This window comes from Podarcis gaigeae (genome assembly GCF_964106915.1).
Source record: "Podarcis gaigeae genome assembly, chromosome: 7".
NCBI lineage: Eukaryota > Metazoa > Chordata > Lepidosauria > Squamata > Lacertidae > Podarcis > Podarcis gaigeae.
The window spans coordinates 3,797,035-3,822,904 of NC_139683.1; the positions used below are offsets into that span (position 1 = coordinate 3,797,035).

Sequence of the window (25,870 nt, forward strand, 5' to 3'; positions counted from 1 at the left end):
GGACAATTCAGTATAAAATCAGAGCCTGTGTACATAAGAACACAAGAAGAGCTGTCTCTTGTTCTCACAGCTGCTAGCCAGATGAGGAAACCCCCAAGTAAAATCTAAGCACAAAAGCATCCATCAGCTCCTCTGGGATTCCCTTTTCTTTTTCTTTTTATAAATACATCTTTATTGGTTTAAAATACAATCTTACAATAAAGGTAAGCACAACAAAGTTAAGCACAGAAAAGAAAAGAAGAAGAAAAAAGAAAGGAGGGGGAAAAAAGAATTCTCCGCATCAAAAAAGTACAAAAAGTTTAAAAGTAACTAGAAAAGAAAAAGAAAATAACAACTAAAAGCACCAGATATTTATACAACATCATGTCTTATCCAATAAAGTCTTCCAATCGTTCTCATTCTACTTTTTCTATTGTCTTGATTTTATCACACAGTTTGTTTTATATCTTTTTCCGTCAGAAACTGGGATTCCAAAGTATTGCTACCTCCTTCTGTGGAGGCAGAGCATAGCCATTGGGGCTGGTAGCCATCAATCACAGAATTGTAGAGTTGGAAGGGACACCGAGGGTTATCTAGTCCAACCCCTTGCAATAGTCCCCTCCCCCTCCGTGAATTCACCAAATCCTCTTTTAAAGCCTTCCAGCTTTGTGACCGTTTTTTGCATGTGTACAGAACCTAGCAGTCTGCTGGTAAACCAGGAGAAATTTTCATTGGCAAGTTCCCACTGTGGCAGAGGCAGCTCAGACCTGCGGGTATAGGGCACTATAGAAATTCAATAAACAACAGCAGCAGCAACAACAACAATAACAACATACGTATCCTGGTATGTTCCACGAAGGACCTTACGGTCTTCAAACAAAAACACCTTGTCCCGGGCCACAGGGAGGTTAGGCTGGCCTCAACCAGAGCCAGGGCCTTTTCGGTTGTGGCCCCGATCTGGTGGAACGCTCTGTCACAAGAGACTAGGGCCCTGCGGGACTTGACATCTTTCCACAGGGCCTGCAAGACAGAGCTGTTCCACCAGGCCTTTGACCAGGGCACAGCCTGACCCCCTCCTTCTGTAATCCTCACAGAACTCTAGCCCAATGTTTGCCATTAATTTGACTCTGAATTGATTTTAGAATGAATTGATTTTAGAATGCATTTCAATTAATTGATTGTGATTTTATGTAAATTGTGTTACTTTTATTGTTGTTAGTCGCTCTGAGCACGGCTTCGGCTAGGGAGGGCAGGATATAAATAAATTATTATTATTATTATTATTATTATTATTATTATTATTATTATTAACGATAACAACGTGGGTGTACGCGGCATGCTCCTATGTGTAACTAAGACTGCAGCCTTAAGCACAGCAGACTTTTTATTCCATTTCCCCAGGGCCTTTAAACTCTGCTGGTGTTTTATATTTCTTCGCTGCTCTTTTCCCCCAGCCTTGTTGTACGGTAATAAATCACTCCATCCTAAGCGCTAGTCAATCTTTAAGGGCCAAGATGGGGAGACGCTGGGAATAAAAGGAAAACTATTCTTTGCTCTTGGCTGAGTTTCTCTCGAAATGTTTTGTCTCGAAACGACACACCTTCCTAGGCCTCAGGCCAGAAAAAACTCCTTTTTTTGGGTACATTTTTGTCAGGGCAGGGTGATCTGAGAGGGGCACACCTCTCTCACAAATACCTGTCCTTTTGTCAAGGCTTTTGGTGCTCATCTGCTGTGAACGGCCTCTCCTAAACCCAAAGCGACATGCCGCTACGAGGACAATGATTCACGACGTTCAATATTTTTACAAGCGCTTCTGGGTGACTTTGTAAAACGCCTAATTTTTGTGCCGATTCACGGTGATTCATGTCCCCAAAAGCAACAGGTGCTTGGCTCAGGGTGCAGCAGACTGGAGTCCGCAGCAAGTTCTTATGCCGATTCACGGTTATTCATGTCCCCAAAACCAACAGGTAATTGGCTCAGAGTGCAGCAGACTGGAGTCCGCAGCAACTTCTTGTCCAATCTCCACCGAAAATATGCAGAGCAGCAAAGAGCCTGCAAGAATTTTTTAAAATTTTCATTACAAATTTAATTGTTTTGGTAGGAAAGTGGGAATATCTAAATTAATGGTTCTTATTAGTCTGAGTAGCACCGAATTAAAAACAAAAGAGGAATGTAAATGGGCAAAATGGATGGTAACTGCAGCCAGACAGGTTATACCAAGTAGGGGTGAGTTAGGGGTGAACCAATGGAGGAAAAAAACTGAATAATATTATAATTTTAGAATATCTAACTGTGAAGATACACAGAATGAAAGGGATTAAGGTCAGTGAGAAAGAGGAGGATAGGTTTGAGAAGATACTGAATTATTTGGGTAGGTGTGAACAATTTGGGGTAATTAAAATGTTAAAAGTTAAATAAACCTTGTGGATGGAGGAGTGTTAACGTATATAAAATTATACATATGGTATGAATATGTTATTATTGATTTTGTATATCCAATGTTTCAGCCGTCGGGGGGGGGGGGTTCACTGTTTGTGTTTTGGTTGTTGGTAAAAAATAATTTTTTAAAAAAACAAACAAACTTTATATTTTATTTTTTTTAAAAAAGAGCAACCAAGTGTTGTCTTCTGGGAGGAATGCATGTACAGATGTTAAGTCTTGCATGCAGTCGTACACATGGCATCAAAATGGGCTTGGGAAATACCTTACGGTACAGATTCAAGTCACATCCATGCAAGGTCTGCTTCAGTTCAGAGTGTTAAGATCAGTTCTCCATATGTCTTTAGCATATGCGGCGCCAGAGTGCAAAAAACTGCCTGGTGCCCCCAATTTTACTTTTTTGGGGGGGAGGCCAAAGTTGTTGAGCATCTTTTAGGGGGGCAGCTCAGAGTTGTTTGGGGGGAGGCACACAACCAAGAGAACATCTTAAAAAGCAGAGACATCACCTTGCCAACAAGGTCCGTATAGTTCAAGCTATGGTTTTCCCAGTAGTGATGTGTGGAAGTGAGAGCTGGACCATAAAGAAGGCTGATTGCCGAAGAATGGATGCTTTTGAATTCTGGTGCTGGAGGAGACTCTTGAGAGTCCCATGGACTGCAAGAAGATCAAACCGATCCATTCTGAAGGAAATCAGCCCTGAGTGCTCACTGGAAGGACAGATCCTGAAGCGGAGGCTCCAAGACTTTGGCCACCTCATGAGAAGAGAAGACTCCCTGGAAAAGACCCTGATGTTGGGAAAGACGGAGGGCGCAAAGAGAAGGGGACGACAGAGGACGAGATGGTTGGACAGTGTTCTCAAAGCTACCAACATGAGTCTGACCAAACTGCGGGAGGCAGTGGAAGACAGGAGGGCCTGGCGTGCTCTGGTCCAGGGGCTCACGAAGAGTCAGACACGACTAAACGACTAAACAACAACAACAACAACAACAACACAACACTCTCCCATGCCGCTACGGGTGGAGAGCAATCCCTGCAGAGGCTTGGGAGGGAAGCTGCATGCCTCGTGTGAACAGCATGCGTGTGCTGGGTGGGCCTTTTGACGGTCTGCCAATCCCAGGCGCGCAGGAAGGCCGAGCTGGCCGGCGGCCTCAGTGCCCGCAGCAGAAAAGCCTGCGGTGTTCTGATGGGCTCTGCGCCGCTCGGCAGCGGCTGTTGGCTGGCCTGGTTCTTCAATCTCCAAATCTTGGCACTGGACTCTCAGCCTGGTGCCCCTGAGAGCCTGGCATCCGGGTGCCCCGCACCCCTAGCGCCTATGGGTAAGTTGGCCCTGTTGGCTGCTGTGACTGATGCAGAAGGGAAATTACTGCACTACAGTGGTACCTCTGGTTGCGAACAGGATCCGTTCCAGAGGCTCATTTGCAACATGAAAAGAACGCAACGCGCAGCGGTGCGTCTGCGCACACATGGCTTGCGATTCGCCGCTTCTGTGCATGCGCGTGACGTCATTTTGTGCATCTGTGCATGCGCGAGCGGCGAAACCCGGAAGTAACCCTTTCTGGTACTTCCAGATCGCCACGGACGTAATGTTAAAGAACGTAACATGAAGCGGACGTAACATGACGTATGACTGTACTGTGAATACTCAATATAAATCGAGACTCTATGGAGCCTGCAGGAATTTATCTTAGCTATTGCACAGTGGTAAGAGGAAGCCATATGGAGAGTGCTCTTGAGTTCAAATCCTGCTTGCTGGTTTCCCCAAAGAGGTATCTGGTCGGCCATTGTGAGAACAGGATACTGGACTAGATGGCCCATCGGCCTGATCCAACAAACTCTTACTGCATTCTTGAGATTAATTAGATCCTTCTGTATCCAGCACTTTTCTTGGCTCCCACCGCTCACATTTCCCTTCCCTGATATGCTCTTATATCCCTGCCTCTGACCTTCACTCAGGGGCGTAGCTAATTGCTCTGGCACCCGGATCCGTTGGGGCGGGGTACATTGCCCACAGGCGTGAGCGACCCCCCCATGGGGGCTCCATGGCGCTTCGTGCTCCAGGGTGCTATGACGATCCGCTCATTGGGGTGCCATGGTACTCTGCCCAGAGGGGCAAGGCGGCAAGCTGCCCATGGAGTCTGCCTGGCCACCATGTCACTCCCAGGAGAGATGTGTGGCTCGGGCGCACTGCAGGCCAGGCCCTACGGTAAGTGCTGACCCCTGTGGTGTACCATTTTGCCACCTCCCTCAAGGATGATACCTGGGGTGGACCGCACCCCACTTCTTGCGCCCCTGCCTTCATTCCTCCAACTCTGGAAGAACCTCTGTGTAACACCCTATGTGGCCTAGGACCCTCGTACCTACGGGACCGTCTCTCCTGGTATGTCCGACAGAGGAGCTTACGGTCTTCAAATAAAAACACCTTGGAGATCCCAGGCCACAGGGAGGTTAGGCTGGCCTCAACCAGAGCCAGGGCCTTTTCGGTTGTGGCCCCGAACCTAGCAGTTCAAAAGCATGTCAAAGTGCAAGTAGATAAATAGGTACCGCTCTGGTGGGAAGGTAAACGGCATTACCGTGCGCTGCTCTGGTTCGCCAGAAGCGGCTTAGTCCTGCTGGCCACATGACCCAGAAGCTGTACATCAGCTCCCTCGGCCAATAAAGCGAGATGAGCGCCGCAACCCCAGAGTCGGTCATGACTGGACCTAATGGCCAGGGGTCCCTTTACCTTTACCTATTCATTTGCAAGGTCCTTAGCAACTTTGATCTGGGATAGCTCAAAGACTGCTTCACATCGCTGCTTGATCACGGAGGTTGAAATGAATAAAACCCACTTCTTCTGCTTGAGCCGTTCACTAAACCCTTTAATCCAGGGTTGGGGAGACTGGATCTGTGCAATGACCCAGATCTTTACCTTCTCCACCCACCCCACCCAATGGACCACATTTGACAGGTGGGTGGACACATTCATGAATAGGCCATAATTCCTACCAAACCAAGAACGAGTGAGAAGATAACAGTATACAGTATACAGTCAGCTAAAAGGCATGTTTGCACCCACCACATTTTGTGCAGTTTGATGGTTCTGCTGTGCCACAACAACACTTCTGAGTGCCTGTTGCTGGAAACCACAGGAAGGAGATTGCTGCTCTTACAGGTGAAACTAATATAGGAGATAGACTCATGACATGCAAAGCAAGATGTGTCGAGCCTTTATTTGCTCTAATTGTGATGAACATGGCGTACAGCTGATAGAGCAATATTGGATTGCAATGCAGAAGAGCTGAAGGCTGCTATCGAAGCTTCCTGGTCTTCCATAACACCTCAGCAGTGCCACAGGCTGATAGCATCCATGCCACGCCGCATTGAGGCAGTAATTGATGCAAAAGGGGCCCAAATCAAGCACTGAGTACATATGCATGCTTCTACTTCTCAGAGGTCCAGTATTGCTCTATTTGCAATCCTTGTTTTGCTGATTTCATTTAATATTCTAATTTTCTGAGATTGTTAATTTGGGGTTTTCATCAGCATGATCATCACAATTATAACAAATAAAGGCTTGACATATCTCGCTTTGCATGTCATGAGTCTATCTCATATATTAGTTTCACCTTTTAAGTTGAATTACTGAAATAAATGAACTTTTCCACCATATTCTAATTTTCTGAGTTTCGCATGTATGTTGAGCGCTGAGCAGGCGATCCAAACACACAATGCAAGCGGCTCCTGTAAAGATTTGGTGATGGAAATCGCGTAAACCCTGTCTTCTGGGGGAAAAAACCACCCTCCTGCATTATCAGAGGTAATAATTTCTCAGGTCCTGGGGTCCTGAAACGCCTGCCTTATCTCAGCAGCCTTGAGGGAAAGTTATGAAACAGGTCCATTAAACTCAGGTCAGCCCGTGGTTTATGGATTGGAGAAGTCCACCTAGTGTTTTTCCAGAGCAGAATGTCCCCTTCAGCCCCAGTACTTGTCAATTGGGAACGGGTGATGATGGGAACAGCATCCATGGTTGACCTGACTCACCAGCTTTTAAAACTATAAAACCATGCTCTCATGTGGGTTGCTCCCGCCTGACGTTCCAGTCAGTCAGCCCTGCCCACTGCCAGGATACTCCATTGCAACCCCCTTCCCACCTGCATTTCTGTGCTGCCAACCTCTGCTGTACTTGTGCCCGAACCTTGGAAACAAAAGGAATGACAATGACACATTTGTGTCTCTGTATGTGTGGGAATATAAGGCAGTGGCTTCGAGGGAAAGGCAGATTCTTCCACTTTGGGGGTTTTGAAGGTTGCTCATAATTTTGAAGGTGGGCCTCGGGTGATGGCGGGTGGACAAGGAGAGAGAGGTGAAAAGATCTACTACTACTACTACTACTGGTAATAATAATAATAATAATAATAATAATAATAATAATAATAATAATAATAATTTATTTATACCCCACCCATCTGGCTGGGTTTCCCCAGCCACTCTGGGTGGCTCCCAACAGAATATTAAAAGCGCAATCAAACATTTAAAACTTCCCTAAACAGGTCTGCCTTCAGATGTCTTCTAAAAGTAAGATAGTTGTTTATTTCCTTGACATCTGGTGGGAGGGTGTTCCACAGTGTGGGCACCACCACCGAGAAGGCCATCTACCTAGTTCCTGGTAACTTCACTTTTCGCAGCGAGGGAACTGCCAGAAGGCCCTCGGCGCTGGACCTCAGTGTCCAGGCTGAACAATGGGGGTGAAGATGCTCCTTCAGGTCTACTGGGCCAAGGCCGTTTAGGGCTGTAAAGGTCAGCACCAACACTTTGAATTGTGCTCAGAAACATACTGGGAGCCAATGTAGGTCTTTCAGGACCGGTGTTATGTGGTCTCGGCAGCCGCTCCCAGTCATCAGTCTAGCTGCCGCATTCTGGATTAGTTGTAGTTTCCGGGTCACCTTCAAAGGTAGCCCCACATAGAGTGCATTGCAGTAGCCCAAGCAGGAGATAACTAAAGCAATTGTTGGCAGCATTGTCTGACTCAAAAGACAATGGAGTGCATCACCGAGGGTGAAGCCTGGGCAGAGTGTGTGTGTGTGGGGGGGGTCCTGGGCTGCCAAGGCGATAAACCCTCACCCCTCTCTGCCTCTCTGTTGTGGTCCAAAGGAAAGCAGAGCGAAATGTTTGGCACCAGCTTGGCTGCAGGAGTTGCTGGAAGGAGGCATACAAGGTGCCATCCAGCCTTAAGGACTCCACTCTGGATGTGTACAGCGTTTACTCCTTAGCCTTTTCTTCTCCTGAAGATACCCTACAATGCAGCAGAGGTTGAGGATCAGAGTTTTCCTTCTTCTAGATGGGCTCCTTTCCCAGGCTGACAAGCTCCACCTGCCCCTCACTTCCCTCCATAGCTGTGCTGGGCCCGGGGGTAACCCATGAAATGTGGTCCAGGATGGGTCCAGAATCTGAAGGTTCCGCTAGGAGTCAGTCTGACAGGGCCAAGGCAGGACACGAGGCAGGAAACCAGGTAGGGACAGGTACAGAATCTCAGGCAAGATCTAGCATACAGCAATGTTGCTCCCGCAACCTGGGGCAAGGTCCGACAGCCTTTTATCTTTGTCTGGGTAGTGGCTGGTCCTGATCCCTCTGTGATTCACCTCCCTGTTTTGCCCGAAGGCAAGCACTCCTCCTGCAAGTACTCAGGTCTCTCCTTCTCTCAGACCTGAGTCTCTGCAGCTCAGGCAACATCGGTGGGTTACTAGACCCAGAGGCCACCTCAGCCTCCCCTGACCCAACCGGTAGTGGAGCAGCTGTGAGTGATGGCCCAGCTGAAGGCAACGAGATCATCCCCGCATCTGGAGCCAGGGCAGGCTCAGGCCCCTGACTCGGCCCAGCTGGAGTTTATTGCGGGGGAACCTGTGCAGACTGAGGCTCTTCAGGATCAGGTCCCAGACTTGGTTCAGATGGTGCCTGAGGCAGAGGAACCGGTGCAGACTGAGTTCCGAGTCCGAGCCCGAGTCCCAGGCCATCACAATAGCACATACAGAAACTGCTTTCTTGAGCATTTGGCCAGCTCTTGGCCTTGTCCACTCAATGCAGCGATATTTCTGCGATCTCTCTATGTGAGCTTGGAAAGGGACTTAATCAGTGCTATTTTTCTAGAAAAAGAGGTGCAAGAACTCTCTATGAACGCCTCCGTTGTTCTTCTACAATGGCAATGGTGCCTACCTTGACAGGTGCCAGAACTGAGTTCTGGTGAGTTCTGGCTGGGGGAAAACAAAGCTCTGGACTTAATGTTCCCTCTGGGGGTATTAATGTTTGCTTTCATGAGTGCTTTGGTTTCGTAACGAAAGGGCAGGGCTCTCTTTTCACCAGGCGTTCGTAAAACAGCTCTCGGTTTCTGGCAGGGAGAATTAAGCGGAACAATAGAACCCTCTTCCTCTTGTTTGGGTGACGAGGCAGGGGCCACGATGCAGTCCCTGGGGCAGGGTGTTGCAGGCCGGCTGGTGTTTTTCCAAGCCGCCCAAGCAGAATGTCGCCTCTCCCTTTGCATCGCCACCCACGAACGCCTGCAGCCCTCTGCACTTGCGTAAGACCGTCTGCTGAGACTCTGCACCAGGCGACAAAGTCACTGGACCCTGAAGTCTTGATCCAGGGTGTCTGCGTGACTAATCAAGAGCCATGGGGAAATGTTAAAGGGTAACAAGCCGTACGAAATAATATCTTGCTTTGACAGGTAAGATAAATTTGGCTGCAACGAAGGAAGGCTGCCTTATGCAAGGTCAGAGCCTTTGTCTCTCATAGAATCACAGGGCTGGAGGGGACACCTGTAATCATCTAGTCCAACCCCTTGCAGTGCAGGATCAGTACTGACTACCGCAGCCAACACTTTAAAGCCAAAATCCAGGACACCATCTTCCTGGGCGCCATCTTCCCGTTTTTTATCATGACAACATGGCGGCCATTTGGGTTGCTGTGATCTTGCACTGTGCTTCCTCCCCCGCAAGTGTTTTTTTTTTTTGGGGGGGGTGGGCATAATGCTCAAGAATGCACATTTTGGGGGAACTCATGAGATTAGGTAAAGGGTAAAGGGATCCTAGGGTATGAGATTAGGTAAAGGGTAAAGGGAACCTAGACAGCATCTTAAAAAGTAGAGACATCACCTTGCCAACAAAGGTCCGTATAGTAAAAGCTCTGGTTTTCCCAATAGTGATGTGTGGAAGTGAGAGCTGGACCATAAAGAAGGCTGATTGCCGAAGAATGGATGCTTTTGAATTATGGTGCTGGAGGAGACTCTTGAGAGTCCCATGGACTGCAAGAAGATCAAACCTCTCCATTCTGAAGGAAATCAGCCCTGAGTGCTCACTGGAAGAACAGATCCTGAAGCTGAGGCTCCAAGACTTTGGCCACCTCATGAGAAGAGCAGACTCCCTGGAAAAGACCCTGATGTTGGGAAAGATGGAGGGCACAAGGAGAAGGGGATGACAGAGGACGAGATGGTGGGACATTGTTCTCGGAGCTACCAACATGAGTCTAACCAAACTGCGGGAGGCAGTGGAGGACAGAAGTGCCTGGCGGGCTCTGGTCCATGGGGTCACAAAGAGTCGGACACGACTAAATGACTAAACAACAACAAAAGGGACCCCTGACTGTTAGGTCCAGTCTCGAATGACTCTGGGGTTGCGGCGCTCATCTCGCTTTATTGGCCGAGGGAGCTGGCATAAAGCTTCTGGGTCATGTGGCCAGCATGACTAAGCCGCTTCTGGAGAACCAGAGCAGCGCACAGAAACGCCATTTACCTTCCCGCTGGAGTGGTACCTATTTATCTACTTGCACTTTGACGTGCTTTCAGACTGCTAGGTTGGCAGGAGCAGGGACCGAACAACGGGAGCTCATCCCGTCGTGGGGATTCGAACCGCCGACCTTCTGATGGGCAAGCCCTATGCTCAGTGTGGTTTAGACCACAGTGCCACCCACGTCCCTTTTTTGGGGCACCGCTTGAGATTGCAGCCCCCCAAGCTTTCCTTGGGGAAGAATTGCGTCATGAAATCGTGCAAGATCGTGGCAAGCAAAATGGCAGCCGTTCTTTCGTGGTGAAATATGGGATGTTTTAGGCAAAGATCACAAGATGACCTGGCTGGTGGCCAGATTCTGTGCCCAGATTTGTAGGCACAGATCATCCTCTAGAATAAAATAGCTTACTAGGGAAATGCTGAAGTGACCTTTTGGGGTGCCTTAGGGTCAATTTTCATGGTAGCCCAAATCTCAGTTGCACAGGTATATGTATATATCTCAATTTTAACTCATGAGCTATTGCTGCAATCTGCTCTGATTGTATATTTTATTTTTAGGAACACTGTTTTTATTGTGTTATGAGAGCTGGTCTTTGACCCTAATAAATTATCTATCTATGGGATGTCCTGGTTTTCCTGGGGAACTTGGGGACTTTGCAGTGGTAGAACCTGCTTCGTATGCAGAAGATCGCAGGTTGCATCTCCAGCATGAATCCCAGTCGGAGGGTCTCACCAGCTACCAGTCACGGTGGCTATTCTCTGCCTCCATGGTTGGAGGCTGGAACACTACTGGATCCCAGTTGCAGGACGTTACAGGAGGAGAAAGTGGCTCTTCCACTCAGGACCTGCTTGAGGGTTATGTATTACAGAGCCAGTGTGGTGTAGTGGTTAAGAGAGGTGGACTTGTAATCTGGGGAACCGGGTTCGCGTCTCCGCTCCTCCACATGCAGCTGCTGGGTGACCTTGGGCTAGTCACACTTCTCTGAAGTCTCTCAGCCTCACTCACCTCACAGAGTGTTTGTTGTGGGGGAGGAAGGGAAAGGAGAATGTTGGCCGCTTTGAGACTCCTTAACGGTAAAGGGACCCCTGACCATTAGGTCCAGTCGTGACCAACTCTGGGGTTGCGGTGCTCATCTCACTTTACTGGCTGAGGGAGCCGGCGTACAGCTTCTGGGTCATGTTGCCAGCATGACTAAGCCGCTTCTGGTGACACCAGAGCAACGCACGGAAACACTGTTTACCTTCCTGCCGGAGCGGTACCTATTTATCTACTTGCACTTTCATGTGCTTTCGAACTGCTAGGTTGGCAGGAGTAGGGACCGAACAACGGGAGCTCACCCCGTCGCGGGGATTCAAACCGCCGACCTTCTGATCGGGAAGTCCTAAGCTCTGTGGTTTAACCCACAGTGCCACCCGTGTCCACAAATAACCCAGAGATGCATTTTAAATAAAAGGACACATTCTAGTCATGTAAAAACACGCTGATTCCTGGACTGTCCATGGGCTGGATTTAGGAGGTGATTGGGCCGGATCCGGCCCCCGGGCCTTAGTTTGCCTACCCATGTGTAAGACCCTTGGCTGACAGGTTACCCCTACTACTTTTAATCTCTGCTGCATAAGAAATTCCTCTTGTTCATTCTTCGCATGCCTGTGTGATTGTATCCTTTTGTTGCTTGCATTAAGCTGTGTGCACGTATCTTTCAACAGCCATAAAGCTTGTGTTAAGCATGACCTCCTTTGTTCCGACTGCACTGTACACCCGGCAAGAGACACACTTCTAAGAATCAGTAAAAAAGGGATGTTTTGTGGAGCTTCCAGATCAAACTCTGGAACCCAGTTCAAGGATCCTAACATTAAATTTCTGCAATAGGAAGGTTGCTGACCCAGTGCCCTCAAGGGGAACATCTTGGTCTCCTGGAATGCCCTCCCCCAATCCACCCTCCTTTGCAGCTATTTATGATCACAGGCCAAATGGTTTTATGGCTGCTAGATGGCCATCCTTTCAAAGGTCAATCGCTTGATAACAGCTAATGGTTCATCAATGGGAGTTAATGGTAGGAGGCACTCTCCAGATAGCCAGGAATGTCTCTCTAACTATTAGGCTCATCACATTGTGTCAGTGCTGAGAACTTCCAGCTAGGGCAGGGGTCAGCAAACTTTTTCAGCAGGGGGCCGGTTCACTGTCCCTCAGACCTTGTGGGGGGCCGGACTATTTTTTTTTTTTTGGGGGGGGGAAATGAACGAATTCTTATGCCCCACAAATAACCCAGAGATGCATTTTAAATAAAAGGACACATTCTACTCATGTAAAAACACGCTGATTCCCAGACCGTCCGCGGGCCAGATTTAGAAGGTGATTGGACTGGATCCGGCCCCTGGGCCTTAGTTTGCCTACCTATGAGCTAGGGAGAAGATAGTGAAATTGCTCAAAGCAAACTTTTGAATTTGTAGGAAAGCTCTGAGAGTTTTGGGTGCAGTGAGTTGGTTGAAGTGTGTGCATCTTAGGGATACGTTGGAGGAAAACAGTCACGACTTTCAGTGTGTAGAGATCCTTCGAAATCTTATTCTTTATTACTTTTTTAAATAAAGGTTTTCTACGCCGCTCATAAAGGTAGGATGCTTTTCGGTAGTTTGCAACTAAGAATACAAATGCAGAGAAGGAGGAACACAACACAGGATCAAGCGTAATGTCTGAGCAGGGAGTCAAAACCTGATAATATGAAAACTGCTTAATTTCTTCTTATTCCTTATCTAGGGTGCCTGTTTGTTTTGGGGAGAGGTTGCCAAAAGGGTGCAAGGAAGCCCACCATGCTGTGGGGATAGCAGTTAATCTGTCAATTTCGCTTTCTCCCGCTTTCTCTTTTTTCCCAATCTTAAACCCAACTATACAATTAATTCCTCATGAAAATTCACAAGCCTTTTTAATGTGACTTTCACGTGTTTGCAGAACAATTTTCACAACCTTGCAATTTTGTAAGTTATTTTCACCAGCAGATGCATTTGTATCGACATCTCACCCTATTTATATTAATCCCAGTATAACATTGCTGAGCTAGACACCCATGTTGCAAAATCCAGCAAAGTGCTCCCTTTGAAGGCTGCCTGTATTTCAGCTCCTATATTGTTCCAAAAAGGGCAAATTATGTAGGTTTGCCTTGAAATCCAGAATGAATTGAATTCGTCTCCCATCCCTAATCACACCTCCTTTTTTAAAATTTCCCTCCTTCCCTTCCTGCCTTGCCTGTTTCCTTCCCAGAATCCCCACTGCCTAAAACCCTTAACCCCATCACCACGGCTGTGAAATATTGATTCCCAGTTTTCCCTTTCCATCCCATTCTGGGAGTTCCCCATGGGACTCAGGAGTCCTGAGCCTCTGCTAGCTATTGCTCTGCCTCCATAGAGATAGCAATGCATTACAACATCAGTTGAGTGTTGATCTTATGCTCAGATCTTGCTTCTGGGTTTCCCAATAGAGGCATCTGCTTGGTCACTGTGAGAAGAAGATGGTGGACTAAATGGACCACTGGCCTGATGCAACAGGCTCTTCCAATGTTCTCATCCTCCATGAAGGGGCATTTCCGCGAGGAGTCCCAGAGCTTACAGGGTTAATAGCTCAAGGGAAATGACGTCCTGTTCCCACGACTGTGAACTTACTCTCACTTTCTGTTTTGGCTGCAAAGGAAAGGCAACATGTCGTCGCTCTCTCCTGGCTGACTTATTGTTTTGCTGCTGTCCATTAAAGCTTCGCAGAATAGAAGAAGCTGTGTATGAGAGTTTTACAGTCATACCTCGGGTTGAATATGCTTCAGGTTAAGCGTTTTTGGGCTGCGCTCCACGGCGACCCAGAAATAACAGAACGTGCTACTTCCGGGTTTTGCCGCTCGCGCATGCGCAGACGCTCAAAATGATGTCAAATGCATGCATGGAAGCGGCGAATCGCGACCTGCGCACACGGGTTGCGTTTGCTTCAGGATGCGAACGGGGTTCTGGAATGGATCCTTTTTGCATCCAGAACACAGCTGTCAACTTACAGATTTGAAAATAAGGGACCAGCTGCCTCGAAAATAAGGGATCAGCAGCCAAAATAAGGGATTTTCCGGGCACAGGTATGTTCAGCTTCTGAGCACCTTTGAGCCAAAGGCAGAAAGCCCAGCCAGCAGCCAAATGAAGCCTCATCAATAAGGGACAACAGCGGGACATAGCGCTGGGATAAGGGACTGTCCCGCCAAATAAGGGACACTTGACAGCTATGATCCATAAGTACCATTGTACTGCCATGCTGATAAATCCTTACACACAGACACATGGCTGCTGAAGAAAAGCTGCTGTATCCTGGAGAAGCGGAATGACTCAGCACCACGCAGCGAAAGTGCACTGCGTGCCATTGCATTTCCTGAAGAGGATGGATCCGAGACTCAAAACAGACAAGTCAGTTCCCAGTTTCATTCAACAATTTCAACATCTAACTTCCTGCAGTCTGAAGCAGCAGAGATCACGCACAAATGAGTTTCCTACCCTAATCCTATTGGAAACTTTGCTAGAGGGGAGCGGTTTCCGAATATTTTAGAGCTTAGAGCCGCAACATCTAGGTATGATGATTTGCCTCCTAGGCTGTTGGGAGTTTTTTTAGACGACAACGTTTTAAAAACCCAGCTTTTGACAGCTCTGTCGCTAGACCACATGCTCACTCACAAGGTGAGCAGAACGTAAGATCATCTCTGCCCAAGTGTAAGGTTGGTTCTCAAATACTCCTGTCTGTCAACATCACTCAGAAGTGGCATTTAACTTGACTGCACAACGCCTAGCTTTTGAGCCTGCAAAGTGTTGGCGACAGCCCTGCTTGTTATAGAAAACTGGGACATCATCAGCCAAAATCTATTGAAATTTAGTATGATACTCAAAAATCTATGGAGCGGTCATACGGAAGACGCAGCAAGCTTGTTTTCTGCTGCTCTGGAGTGTAGGACTCAAACGAATGGATTCAAAAATTGCAATTAAAGGAGATTTTCAACTAAATACGAGGAAGAACTTTCTGACAGAGCTGTCTGACGGTGGAATGGATCTCAGGAGGTGATGGCCTTTCCTTCGTTGGAGGTTTCCAAACAGAGGGGTTTTTTTTAGCTGTGATTCCTGCATTGAAGAGGGTTGAATTAGATGACCCTCCAACTCTACAATTCTATTTTCTAGTACTTTGCTAGGACACCTGAAGAATCATCAAGTTGGCCAACATCTACGCCCTACACCGGAATGGGGTTTGGGTGTGTCCAGCAACTCCCATAATCCCTAATAAGTAACTCTATAAAGACACCCACGTTCGCAGCAGCAGAGACCGGTCAGTGCTGTTCAACAGATCTATAAGGTTTCGAATGTCACTTTAGTGGGAAAGAATCTAGATTTGGTTTCTCTTCTGTACAGCTACACAGGCAGCCCTCTCCTCAGAGCCTGCTTCTGAGAAGGATGCAGGCAAGGCTGGCGGAAAGGGCCAAGGTCACTTGGATGTAACCCATCTTGAAGTCGGAGGCTCCGTTGACGTTGCAGAGGTCGGTGGAACAGCAGGAGACATTCCTTCTTCCCACCTTGAAGTCGCTGAAGTAAGGATCACAGGACGCGGTACATTCTTTCGAGATGACGTTGAAAAGGCCCACGACACCTGGGAAGAAGAAGATCGGGAGCAACAGCAGCAAGAATATTATTGGCACAAAAATGGGAGCAAGAAGAATCACCGAACGAAAGAAGAATGGCAAATGAAATTAATGGACGATGCAGAATTAGATAAATTAAGAGGAAGGATTCGAAACCTGCGGGATCAGAGATTCATAGGTGTTATGTACTGTGTTGAAAAGGATCCAAAATGCAGCAGTCTGATTGGTCCTAGAAAAATAGGATCCAAAATGCAGCAGTCTGATTGGTCCTAGAACAATGCAGCAGTATGATTGGTAAGCAGGAGCCACCCAATCCAGCTCCAGGTGAAACCTGATTGGCCTACAGGAGAATCCAGGAATTAGCCAATCACGTGCAGACCATTGTGTAAATAATGTATATAAAGCAGACATTTTGGGGGAACTTTCATTCCTCCTCACCACTATGAGCTGAATAAAGAGCATGAAATCCACTCCAAAAAGTAAAAAAAGGACACCCCGAAATCACCCGATTTTTTTTTTTTAGGAAATCCCAAAAATGTTGAACTTTTTTTAATGCATTTTTTTAACATATCATTTCCAACAGTCATTTAACATACATTCTTATCTTATACAATATTTTAGACTTCCATCAACTACCTCTGAAGATTTTCCATTCTTTATCACTTAATCTGCATTTCTTAATTCTTCTGTTACTTTTAATTGTCCTTAACTAATAATTCTCTTCATAGTCTTCCTTGCAATATTTCACATAGTCCTCCTTACAAAACTTCTTGCAGTCCTACTAGCATAATCTGTTTACGACAATTGCTTTTCAAATAGTTCAAATATTTACTCCAGTCTTCTAAGAATCTCTGGTCCCGCAGGTTTTGAAACCTTCCTATCAGTTTGTCTAATTCTGAATAGTCCATTAATTTCATAATTGTTGAACTTTTTAAAGGGAACCCCCCAAATTGTTGAGCTATTTTTATTTGCAAAAATGCCAAATAAATGCAATTTTTTGATTGACTTGTCTAAGATCCGGGACAAAGCGGCGCCTTTCGGAAATCAACTCTGGACATCAATTTGAAATCCCGGTAATGGCTGGGAAAATCTGGACGTATGGCAGCGCTATGCAAGCAGGATTGGAGAGCAAGAGTGTTCTTCTGTCCAGTTGCTGTTTCTGACAAATGGTACAGTGGTACCTTGGTTTGGGGACACGGGTGGCACTGTGGGTTAAACCACAGAGCCTAGGACTTGCCGATCAGAAGGTCGGTGGTTCGAATCCCCGCGACGGGGTGAGCTCCCGTTGCTCGGTCCCTGCTCCTGCCAACCTAGCAATTCGAAAGCACCTCAAAGTGCAAGTAGATAAATAGGTACCACTGTGGCGGGAAGGTAAACAGCATTTCCATGCACTGCTCTGGTTCACCAGAAGCGGCTTAGTCCTGCTGGCCACATAACCCGGAAGCTGTACGCCGGCTCCCTCGGCCAATAAAGCGAGATGAGTGCCACAACCCCAGAGTTGGTCACAACTGGACCTAATGGTCAGGGGTCCCTTTACCTTTACCTTACCTTGGTTTGCAACCATTTTGGATTACAACCACGTCAAACCTGGAAGTGCGTGTTCCTTTTCTGGGATTACAACCTATTTTTGGGGGGAGGCCCCATTGGCGAAAGCGCACCTTGGGTTACAACCTGTTTTGGTTTACAACCGGACCTCCAGAACGGATTATGGTTGTAAACCAAGGTAACACTGTATTTGGAAGCATTGCTGCCTTCAACGTAAAATTAATAAAAATGATTATTTATATATATAATTGCGAAAATAAGAATAGCGAAAATCAAAGGACACAGAGAAAGAATTGCCTTTCTTGCTGCTTTTGTATTAAAAAGGGGACATAGAGGTTTACTTTGAAAGCAGGATTTTTTATCAGTTTGGTTCCGATTTTTGAGGAACAGAGGAAGGAATAACAAACCCAACAGAGGAAGAAGGGCACCTAAGAAATGGTCTTACCAATGACATCTGTTTTGCATACTTGTCCAATTCCATCACAGTTTTGCTGTCCTTTGCAATTATTGTTGTTGACCTGGGTGTTGCAGGTGTAACACTTCAGTGAACCAGCTATAAGAGAGGGAAACGGTTTAATGGGGGAAAGGAACAAACTGAAAAAGCTACACTTTGGAAATGCCTGCCTATTAATAGCAAAAACAAATCCCTGTGTTGCAATAAGAACCTTGAATCTTGAATTTTATTATTTCGGTCACAGACAAGTTCCAGCCCACATATAATATCAAGGAAGTCTTCAAACACGATGGAGATACATTTGAATTTGCAATCAGGTATCACAGGGACAATACAGATATAGCAACAGTTAAAAAATTAAAACTTAGTCACTAATATATAACCTAAAATTATCATTTAAAACCTTAATCATTATGATAGCACAGCTTGTTCCCTAAGTTTTATGGCAATCACACAGAATTTGGCTACCCTTAACGTGATCTCAGGATCCTTGTCCTCTACCAGGGATTTTAGACACTGAAGTTTGGATTCCTTTGGAGATTTTTGCATGAGAGACAGTTTCTACCTCCATCAAGCTGCAGGGGCAGACTCGTTCCGCGTATGGTTTACCCTCAAATCTGCCCTGCAATAAGGCAGATGGCAGCACGTTGAATCTGTATTTAGGTATTTTTAATTTTGACAAGAACCAATCACAACAATACAAACACAACACGTAGGCTAATAGTTAGTTGAGAATATATAATCGAATAATGATATCATTCCAATTATAGGAAGAAGCCAATCAGAGTTCATATGCACAATACAGTATAACAGTGCGGTAACGAGGACTGCCAAGCCGTGTGCTCAAAACAGAAGTCTAAGGACAGTTTCACAATAGCCTTTCGGAAGTTTCAAAAGTAAACTCTCTCAAGAGTCTTTCAAAAGTTTCAGCGGAAGATGTCTCAAAAGCCTCAAAAGGACAGTGTCTCTGGAATGATACTACTGTTTCGTAATAGTCTCCATCAGCCGATATTTTTCAACACAATATGTAAGTAAGATTCATACTAAGGATCAGTGCTCACTAAATAATACCAGGCAAGTGCTTTCACTGCACTCTTTTTGAAACCTGTTAAAAACTTTTTTTGTTTAGGCAAGTCCAGTGCTTTTTTTTTTATAAAAAAAAAGTTTAGGGGTACTCTCCTTTTCCAACTCATATTGAAAATTTGGCCCTTAATGAGGCCAAAGTTAGATTCACAAAATGTTTAAGGGGGTATGCGTACCCCTAAATCCCCCCCAGAAAAAAAGCACTGGGCAAGTCTACCAGAGGTTTAGGAAACTGGTGCAAGTTTTAAGCTGTTTTCCCCTCTATTGTTATGTTCACTTTTCAAAAGTCTTCAATTACTGTTGTCAATTGTTCTTAATGATTATAGAATCATAGAATCATAGAATCCTAGAGTTGGAAGAGACCACAAGGGCCATTGAGTCCAACCCCCTGCCAAGCAGGAAACACCATCAGAGCACTCCTGACATATGGTTGTCAAGCCTCTGCTTAAAGACCTCCAAAGAAGGAGACTCCACCGCACTCCTTGGCAGCAAATTCCACTGTCGAACAGCTCTTACTGTCAGGAAGTTCTTCCTAATGTTTAGGTTTTAGTTCTTCATTAGTTCTTCCTAATGATTGTTTTATCCCCCTTTTTTTGTAAACTGTTTTAAGGTTACAGGCCATCAAAATCAGACAGTTGTCAGCTTCCATATCTGAGATGTTAGAGAGAGTTCAAGAACAATTTTACATCCTTCCTGGAACCTTAGTATTTATTAATTGATACATATCCCATCAGTGTCCCTAGTGCTTTGCATGAGTACAAGAGGATAGGAGCGTCCCTTGACCATCTTATAATCAAAAAATAAACCAGGGGAAACGACACAGTTAAGGGGAAGCAGGGGTAAATCATTTGACAAGTTCTTTGGCTTGGCTCCTGTGTGTTAGGGCACTGGACACCTCTGCCAAAATACGCACATTTCACAATGCAATTTTAAACCTAGCACACATAGGTTTTCAAACCAATCCTCCCCAATAGAATGAATGTCTGAATATCGCTTCCCTCTATACTATGTTTGCACTAGATCGTTGTCACGCTGTAATGACAGTCTGAGCCACCAGGAGGGGCAAGAGGCACAAGGCCTGAGCTGAGACTTAGGAGCAGGCTCTTGCAAGGATATACCTCAGAGCTTGAATGGGTCACCTCGGGAGGAAGAAGAGGTGCGGCTGTGACCAGCTAGAAGGCGGGCTCTCCTCCCTCTCTTTCTCCTGGTGCTGAGGAAGGCTCGTGTGTGTGTGTGTGTGTGTGTGTGTGAGAGAGAGAGAGAGAGAGAGAGAGAGAGAGAGAGTGCAGACATCATTGTCCTTTGGGAAAAACTCTGGGTGGGAGAGAGGGTGGCCAGGGGGTGAGGCTAGGGAAGATATCAGAACCCTTTGTGGGTTCAGAAGTTGAGGAGAAGAGATATGATTGTCATTTTTGAGGGAAGCTGTTGGTGAGAGAAAGGGAGGCCTGGGGTGGGTGGGGAGATATTGTGGCACGCAGAGCAAGCAGGACAGCACAATCCCCCCTCCCAAATTCCTGCATATATCCATTTTTATGCACACCTTACCTTAGTCTGCTTTTTTAAAAAATGTATTGTTTGGCTGGAGAACTGCATTTCTCCAGATTTTGAAGGATGGCTCTATTTCCGTCCACAGATTGTTTCAGAAAGTGCAAATTAGTTAGGTTCTCCTTTCAATGTGAAGCGAATTGAATTCCTACCCCATCTCTGGTGCCAAGAATCTAACACAGTAATTTCTGGCATGCCAAATATCAAAGACCGTAACATGCCAAATTCCGTTGCACGCCAAACGATAAAACTCTGGCAAATATTGACATTTGAGGCATGTGTAAAATTCCCGTCTCGAAGGTTTGATTAAGAGTCCAAGTTTCAGAGAATGCTTGGGGAATGTTAACAGGAAATAACCCTAATAAGGGCTGTGGGAGCAAACTCGTTTAAGTTATGTTTTGGAGGTCTTTACCTTCCAAGTACCAGAGACCAGAGTTTCAATCCTTACTTGGGCATTGTGAAGCTCATCTTGGATTCCAGTCTGTGTCTCCCAACCCAAATCACTTCACAGAGTTGCTGTGGGCATTAAATGGGGAGGTTGAGAACCATTTTTGCCACTTTGATCTCCTTGGAGAACAAAAAAGATGGAATATAAATGCAATGCAATTGATTGATCAATTGATCAATCCGTTTATTTATTGCACTTATATCCCACCTTTTCCTCCAAGGAACTCGAGGTGGTCACATGGTTCTCCCGCTCCTTATTTAATCTCCACAACAACCCTGTGAGGTAGGTTAGGCCGAGAGGCAGTGACTGGCCCAAGGTCACCCAATGAGCTTCATGGCAGACTGAGGATTTGAACCCTGGTCTCCCAGGTGAGAGCTGGACCATCAAGAAGGCTGGTCACTGAAGAATGCATGCTTTTGAATTCTGGTGCTGGAGGAGACTTGAGAGTCCCATGGACTGCAAGAAGATCAAACCTCTCCATTCTGAAGGAAATCAGCCCTGAGTGCTCACTGGAAGGACAGATCTTGAAGCTGAGGCTCCAAGACTTTGGCCACCTCATGAGAAGAGAAGACTCCCTGGAAAAGACCCTGATCTTGGGAAAGATTGATGGCACAAAGAAAAGGGGACGACAGAGGACGAGATGGTTGGACAGTGTTCTCGAAGCTACCAGCATGAGTTTGACCAAACTGCGGGAGGCAGTGGAAGACAGGAGTGCCTGGCGTACTCTGGTCCAGGGGGTCACGAAGAGTTGGACACGACTAAACGACTAAACAACAACAACTCCCAGGTCCTAGTCTGAAGCTTTAACAACTCCACTCCACTCCACTGGCTCTGGTTGGCTTCTGAATTAAGGTTTTGACAGCTCACAGAGCTAAGTTTCCTAGAAGAAATACACTCAGAATGCAGAAAGACCACCTGAAAGACTTACTTGGCTGCATGAAGAAGCTCCCGGCCACCACGAAGATCAGAAGGGCCTTCATCGCTGGTGGATGTCTTTGTCGCGCAGGGAATAGAACATCCTCACTTCTGGGGGTTGCTTTATATACTCTGAAAAGTAACTGTTGGCCCACATGAGACTGGGAGGGTCATGTCCAGCTTCTGGCAGGACCAATGGGGCTTCTTCTCACCAGGAATGTGAGGCATCACAAACCTTCCTCTCCAAACAGAAGTTCCCTGCCTGCCCTTGCGGTGCCCTTAGGCAACTCAGAGCACAGCAATGGAACTAAGTAGATGAAAAATGAGGTGGGCATAGGGTGTGGTGGGTATTTTCTTGGGCAAATGGTCCCTTCCCTGCTTGATCAGGGCGGGTGAGATTTCTCCTGCTCACATGTCTAAGCGATGACACTCGCTTTATCCACCCAGACCGGCATACCTTGGTCTGTTGGCTTTCATAGATGCCAATTATGAGCCGCCAAATTCAATCTGAGCTTAGGGTTGGAGGATGCCTGAGGGCATCTAAGTCAGAACAGGTTAAGCTTTATCTATACCTGAAAGCTATTTCCACACCTTAAGACACCTTCAAGCAGTGCAAAGTCCACAGGCCTTGCTGCTAACATGCTGCCATCAGGAGTTGGTATCCAAAGGAGACAGAGCTGTTTGGACCCAAGAGGAGGATTGCATACAGTCATAGGACGGTAGAGTTGGAAGGAACTTCAGGGGTCATCTAGTCCAACCCCTGCAATGCCCAGCTGAAGACTCCCTGCCACAAACCATGTGGAATCACGGCATGTTTGCCACGACGCCACACACTCTGAAAAAGCCACAGGATTTGAGCCAGGAGTCAGCTGTTGCAGAATGTCCGTTTTCAGACTTTCTTTTTCTCCTTTAAAGAAATCAAGTTTATAGTAGGGGTACCTTGGTTGTCTAACGTCTCGGAAGCCAAACGTTTCGGTTTTCAAATGCTAAAAACCTGGAAGTAAATGCTTCTGTTTTCCAACATGCCCCGGAAGTCGAACGGCTTCTGCTGAAGTCGTTCCCCCCCCCCCAATTTTCTCCTCTGAATTTGCGGACCGCCTTTTGTGCCTCTGTTTTTGAACGTTTCAGAAAGGTCTTCTGGAATGGATTAGGTTCGAAAACTGAGGTACCACTGTACTTGAGGAAAGGAGCAACTGTGGAGATATTTAATGGAGGGGCTTGGTAAAACTTTATGATGAAGTTGCTTTTTCCCCGATCTGGTGGAACGCTCTGCCACAAGAGACTAGGGCCCTGCGGGACTTGACGTCTTTCCGCAGGGCCTGCAAGACAGAGTTGTTCCACCAGGCCTTTGGCCAGGGCACAGCCTGACTCCCTCCTTCTGTAATTCTCACAGAACTTTAGCCCAATGGTTGCCATGAATTTGATTTTGAATTGATTTTAGAATGAATTGATTTTAGAATGCTGTGTTACTTTTATTGTTGTTAGCCGTTCTGAGCCCAGCTTTGGCTGGGGAGGAGGGTGGGATATAAATAAAATATTATTATTATTATTATTAAGGTTGGGGAAATATGGTTGGAAGTGTGTTGGAATCTTAGAAACAAAGAGTGCATGGTTCAACTATGGAACTCACTTCTGCAGGCAGCAGAAATCGCCACCAACTTATACGGCTTTAAAAGACAAATTAAAAGATAGCGATGGGCTACCAAAGGCTGCTAGTCGTGATGCTAACATGCCGTCGAAGGAAGCAATGCTTGTGAATTCCGGTTGCTGGAAATCAGAGGAAGAGAGAGAGCTTTTGTGCTTGAATCCTGTTTGTGGGTTTTCCAATAGAGGCATCTGCTTGGCCCCTGTGAGGACAGGAGGCTGGACTAGATGGGCCATGGGCCTGATCCAGCAAGCTCTTTTATGTTCTTAAGCAATGCTCTATAACAACATGTAGCAGATGAGACCAAGGGTTCCTTTAGGGCACCGTCCTAACCTATCCCTGCTTAGCAGCAAGACCTGCTTGTTCTAGCTCTACATAGTCTGGCATAGGTAAAGGGACCCCTGACCATTAGGTCCAGTCGTGGCCGAATCTGGGGTTGTGGCGCTCATCTCACTCTATTGGCCGAGGGAGCCGGCGTACAGCTTCCAGGTCATGTGGCCAGCATGACTAAGCCGCTTCTGGTGAACCAGAGCAGCGCACGGAAATGCTGTTTACCTTCCCGCCAGAGTGGGACCTATTTACCTACTTGCACTTTGACGTGCTTTCAAACTGCTAGGTTGGCAGGAGCAGGGACCGAGCAATGGGAGCTCACCCCGTTGTGGGGATTCGAACCGCCGACCTTCTGATTGGCAAGTCCTAGGATCTGTGGTTTAACCCACAGCGCCACCTGCGCCCTGCAATAGTCTGGCATAAGGTTGTTGTTGTTGTTGAATTGCTCTGTTACTCTAACACTGACAGTGCAGTTCTATGCAGGTCTAATCACATTTCCGAGCACAATTCAAAGTCTTGGTGCTGACCTTTAAAGCCCTAAACGGCCTCGGTCCAGTATATCTGAAGGAGCGTCTCCACCCCCATTGTTCCGCCGGACACTGAGGTCCAGGGCTGAGGGCCTTCTGGCGGTTCCCTTCCTATGAGAAGCCAAGTTACAGGGAACCAGGCATAGGGCCTTCTCGGTAGTGGTGCCCTCCCTGTGGAACACCCTCCCACCAGATGTCAAAGAGAAAAACAACTACCAGACTTTTAGAACACATCTGAAGGCAGCCCTGTTTAGGGAAGCTTTTAACGTTTGATGCATTACTGTATTTTAATATTCTGTTGGAAGCCGCCCAGAGTGGCTGGGGAAGCAGAGCCAGATGGGCGGGGTACAAATAATAAATTATTATTATTATTATTATTATTATTATTATTATTATTATTATTATTATTATTATTTAGTTGCTCTGTTACTCTAGCATTGACAGTGCAATTCTATGCAGGTCTACTCATGTTCCCAGCCTTTCATGATCACTGAGGTTACCCATAGAAGCTGAATGAATGTTGCAAATTTGTTGAGCAAAGTACGCGAGTGAAATTATGCGCATTCGCTCAATTTGCATGTGCTACGGAGATCCGTTTTTTTTCTTGCTGCCAAATTTGGGTCTCCCTCGGTGAAGGATTTTGACGACGTTCTAAGCTCATAGCTGTAAACACCACTTTGGCTTTTTAGAACACAGAGTCAATATTTATGCAATGCAAACAATAATAGAGGCAGTAATAATCCTTGTGTTGCAGCTGCTTTTGTTTGTGGCTCTACCGATGGCAGCAGACCTGTATGGATGAGCTATGATCACCAACATCATCAATCGCCATAGCCTATTTTAAAGCTCTACCCACCCATTACGTTTTGCAACAGAGCCCTGTAAATTTGGCAACGCTGCGCCCATTTTACAGATGGAAGGCTGAGGCTCGTGAGGTAAGATTTGAACCGGGGGCTTCCTGAACTCACACCCAGACCCGGAGGTTGCTGCAGCTGCCTGTAACTCAGAACAGCAACGCAGAGAGAACAGGAAAGCAAGTTTTACAATACTGCCCCTTATACTATCCTCTTTTAGTGAGCCAGAGAAGGTTTTTTTTTTCTGGCCCTGATCCTTGAACTCGAGAGACAAGGGATTCAACCACAGACCATCCGTATGGAGAAGCAGGGACTCTACCACTGAACTACGGCTGAATCCGGCCGACTTACTGGGCACACATTGGATGGCTTGTCTGTCTTGCAAAGGAGGGTCCTTCTTGGGCTCCGAGTCCTATTGGTTCAGCAGCCTGCTAGGATTTGACATCAGCGCTGGGTGAAGTGTCATAAATACTTGCTACCTGGATCATCAGGCAGCCAGGGCACAGGTGCTGCCCAAAGCCTGGTCCACTTTTTACTGTGTGCAAAAGTGTGAATCTACGACAACATCGACACTGAGTCACCCCCGATTCCACATTTCTTTGTTTGGCCCGGTATTAAATTTCTCTGCTTTTCTCAAAAAAAGAAAAGAAAAAAAGAATTAAGCAGCCGAGCAGCATTCAAAATGAGATATATTTTCCTGTCTCTGTGGA

At 46.5% G+C, this 25,870-nt stretch overlaps 1 protein-coding gene across 1 annotated transcript; it reads right to left on the reverse strand.

Moving 5' to 3' along the window:
• Positions 1–15,527: 15,527 nt before the first annotated feature.
• PSCA (prostate stem cell antigen) lies at positions 15,528–25,635 on the reverse strand. Its single transcript, XM_083749502.1, has 4 exons — positions 25,512–25,635; positions 21,818–21,947; positions 17,805–17,912; positions 15,528–15,822 (listed from the first exon to the last, which is right to left on the reverse strand). The coding sequence occupies exons 2-4, from the start codon at positions 21,867–21,869 to the stop codon at positions 15,608–15,610; spliced, it is 375 nt and encodes a 124-aa protein (XP_083605628.1). The 5' UTR covers positions 21,870–21,947; positions 25,512–25,635; the 3' UTR covers positions 15,528–15,607.
• Between the last annotated feature and the right edge of the window lie 235 nt (positions 25,636–25,870).

Bases quoted from the DNA above. Each gene is read 5' to 3' on its own strand.
- PSCA (XM_083749502.1), bottom strand. From the start codon at position 21,869: ATGAAGGCCCTTCTGATCTTCGTGGTGGCCGGGAGCTTCTTCATGCAG. The intron at 17,913-21,817 runs GTAAGTCTTTCA...CCTCTCTTATAG, and splicing joins GAGCTTCTTCATGCAGCCAA to CTGGTTCACTGAAGTGTTAC. The intron at 15,823-17,804 runs GTAAGACCATTT...TCTTCTTCCCAG, and splicing joins ATGCAAAACAGATGTCATTG to GTGTCGTGGGCCTTTTCAAC.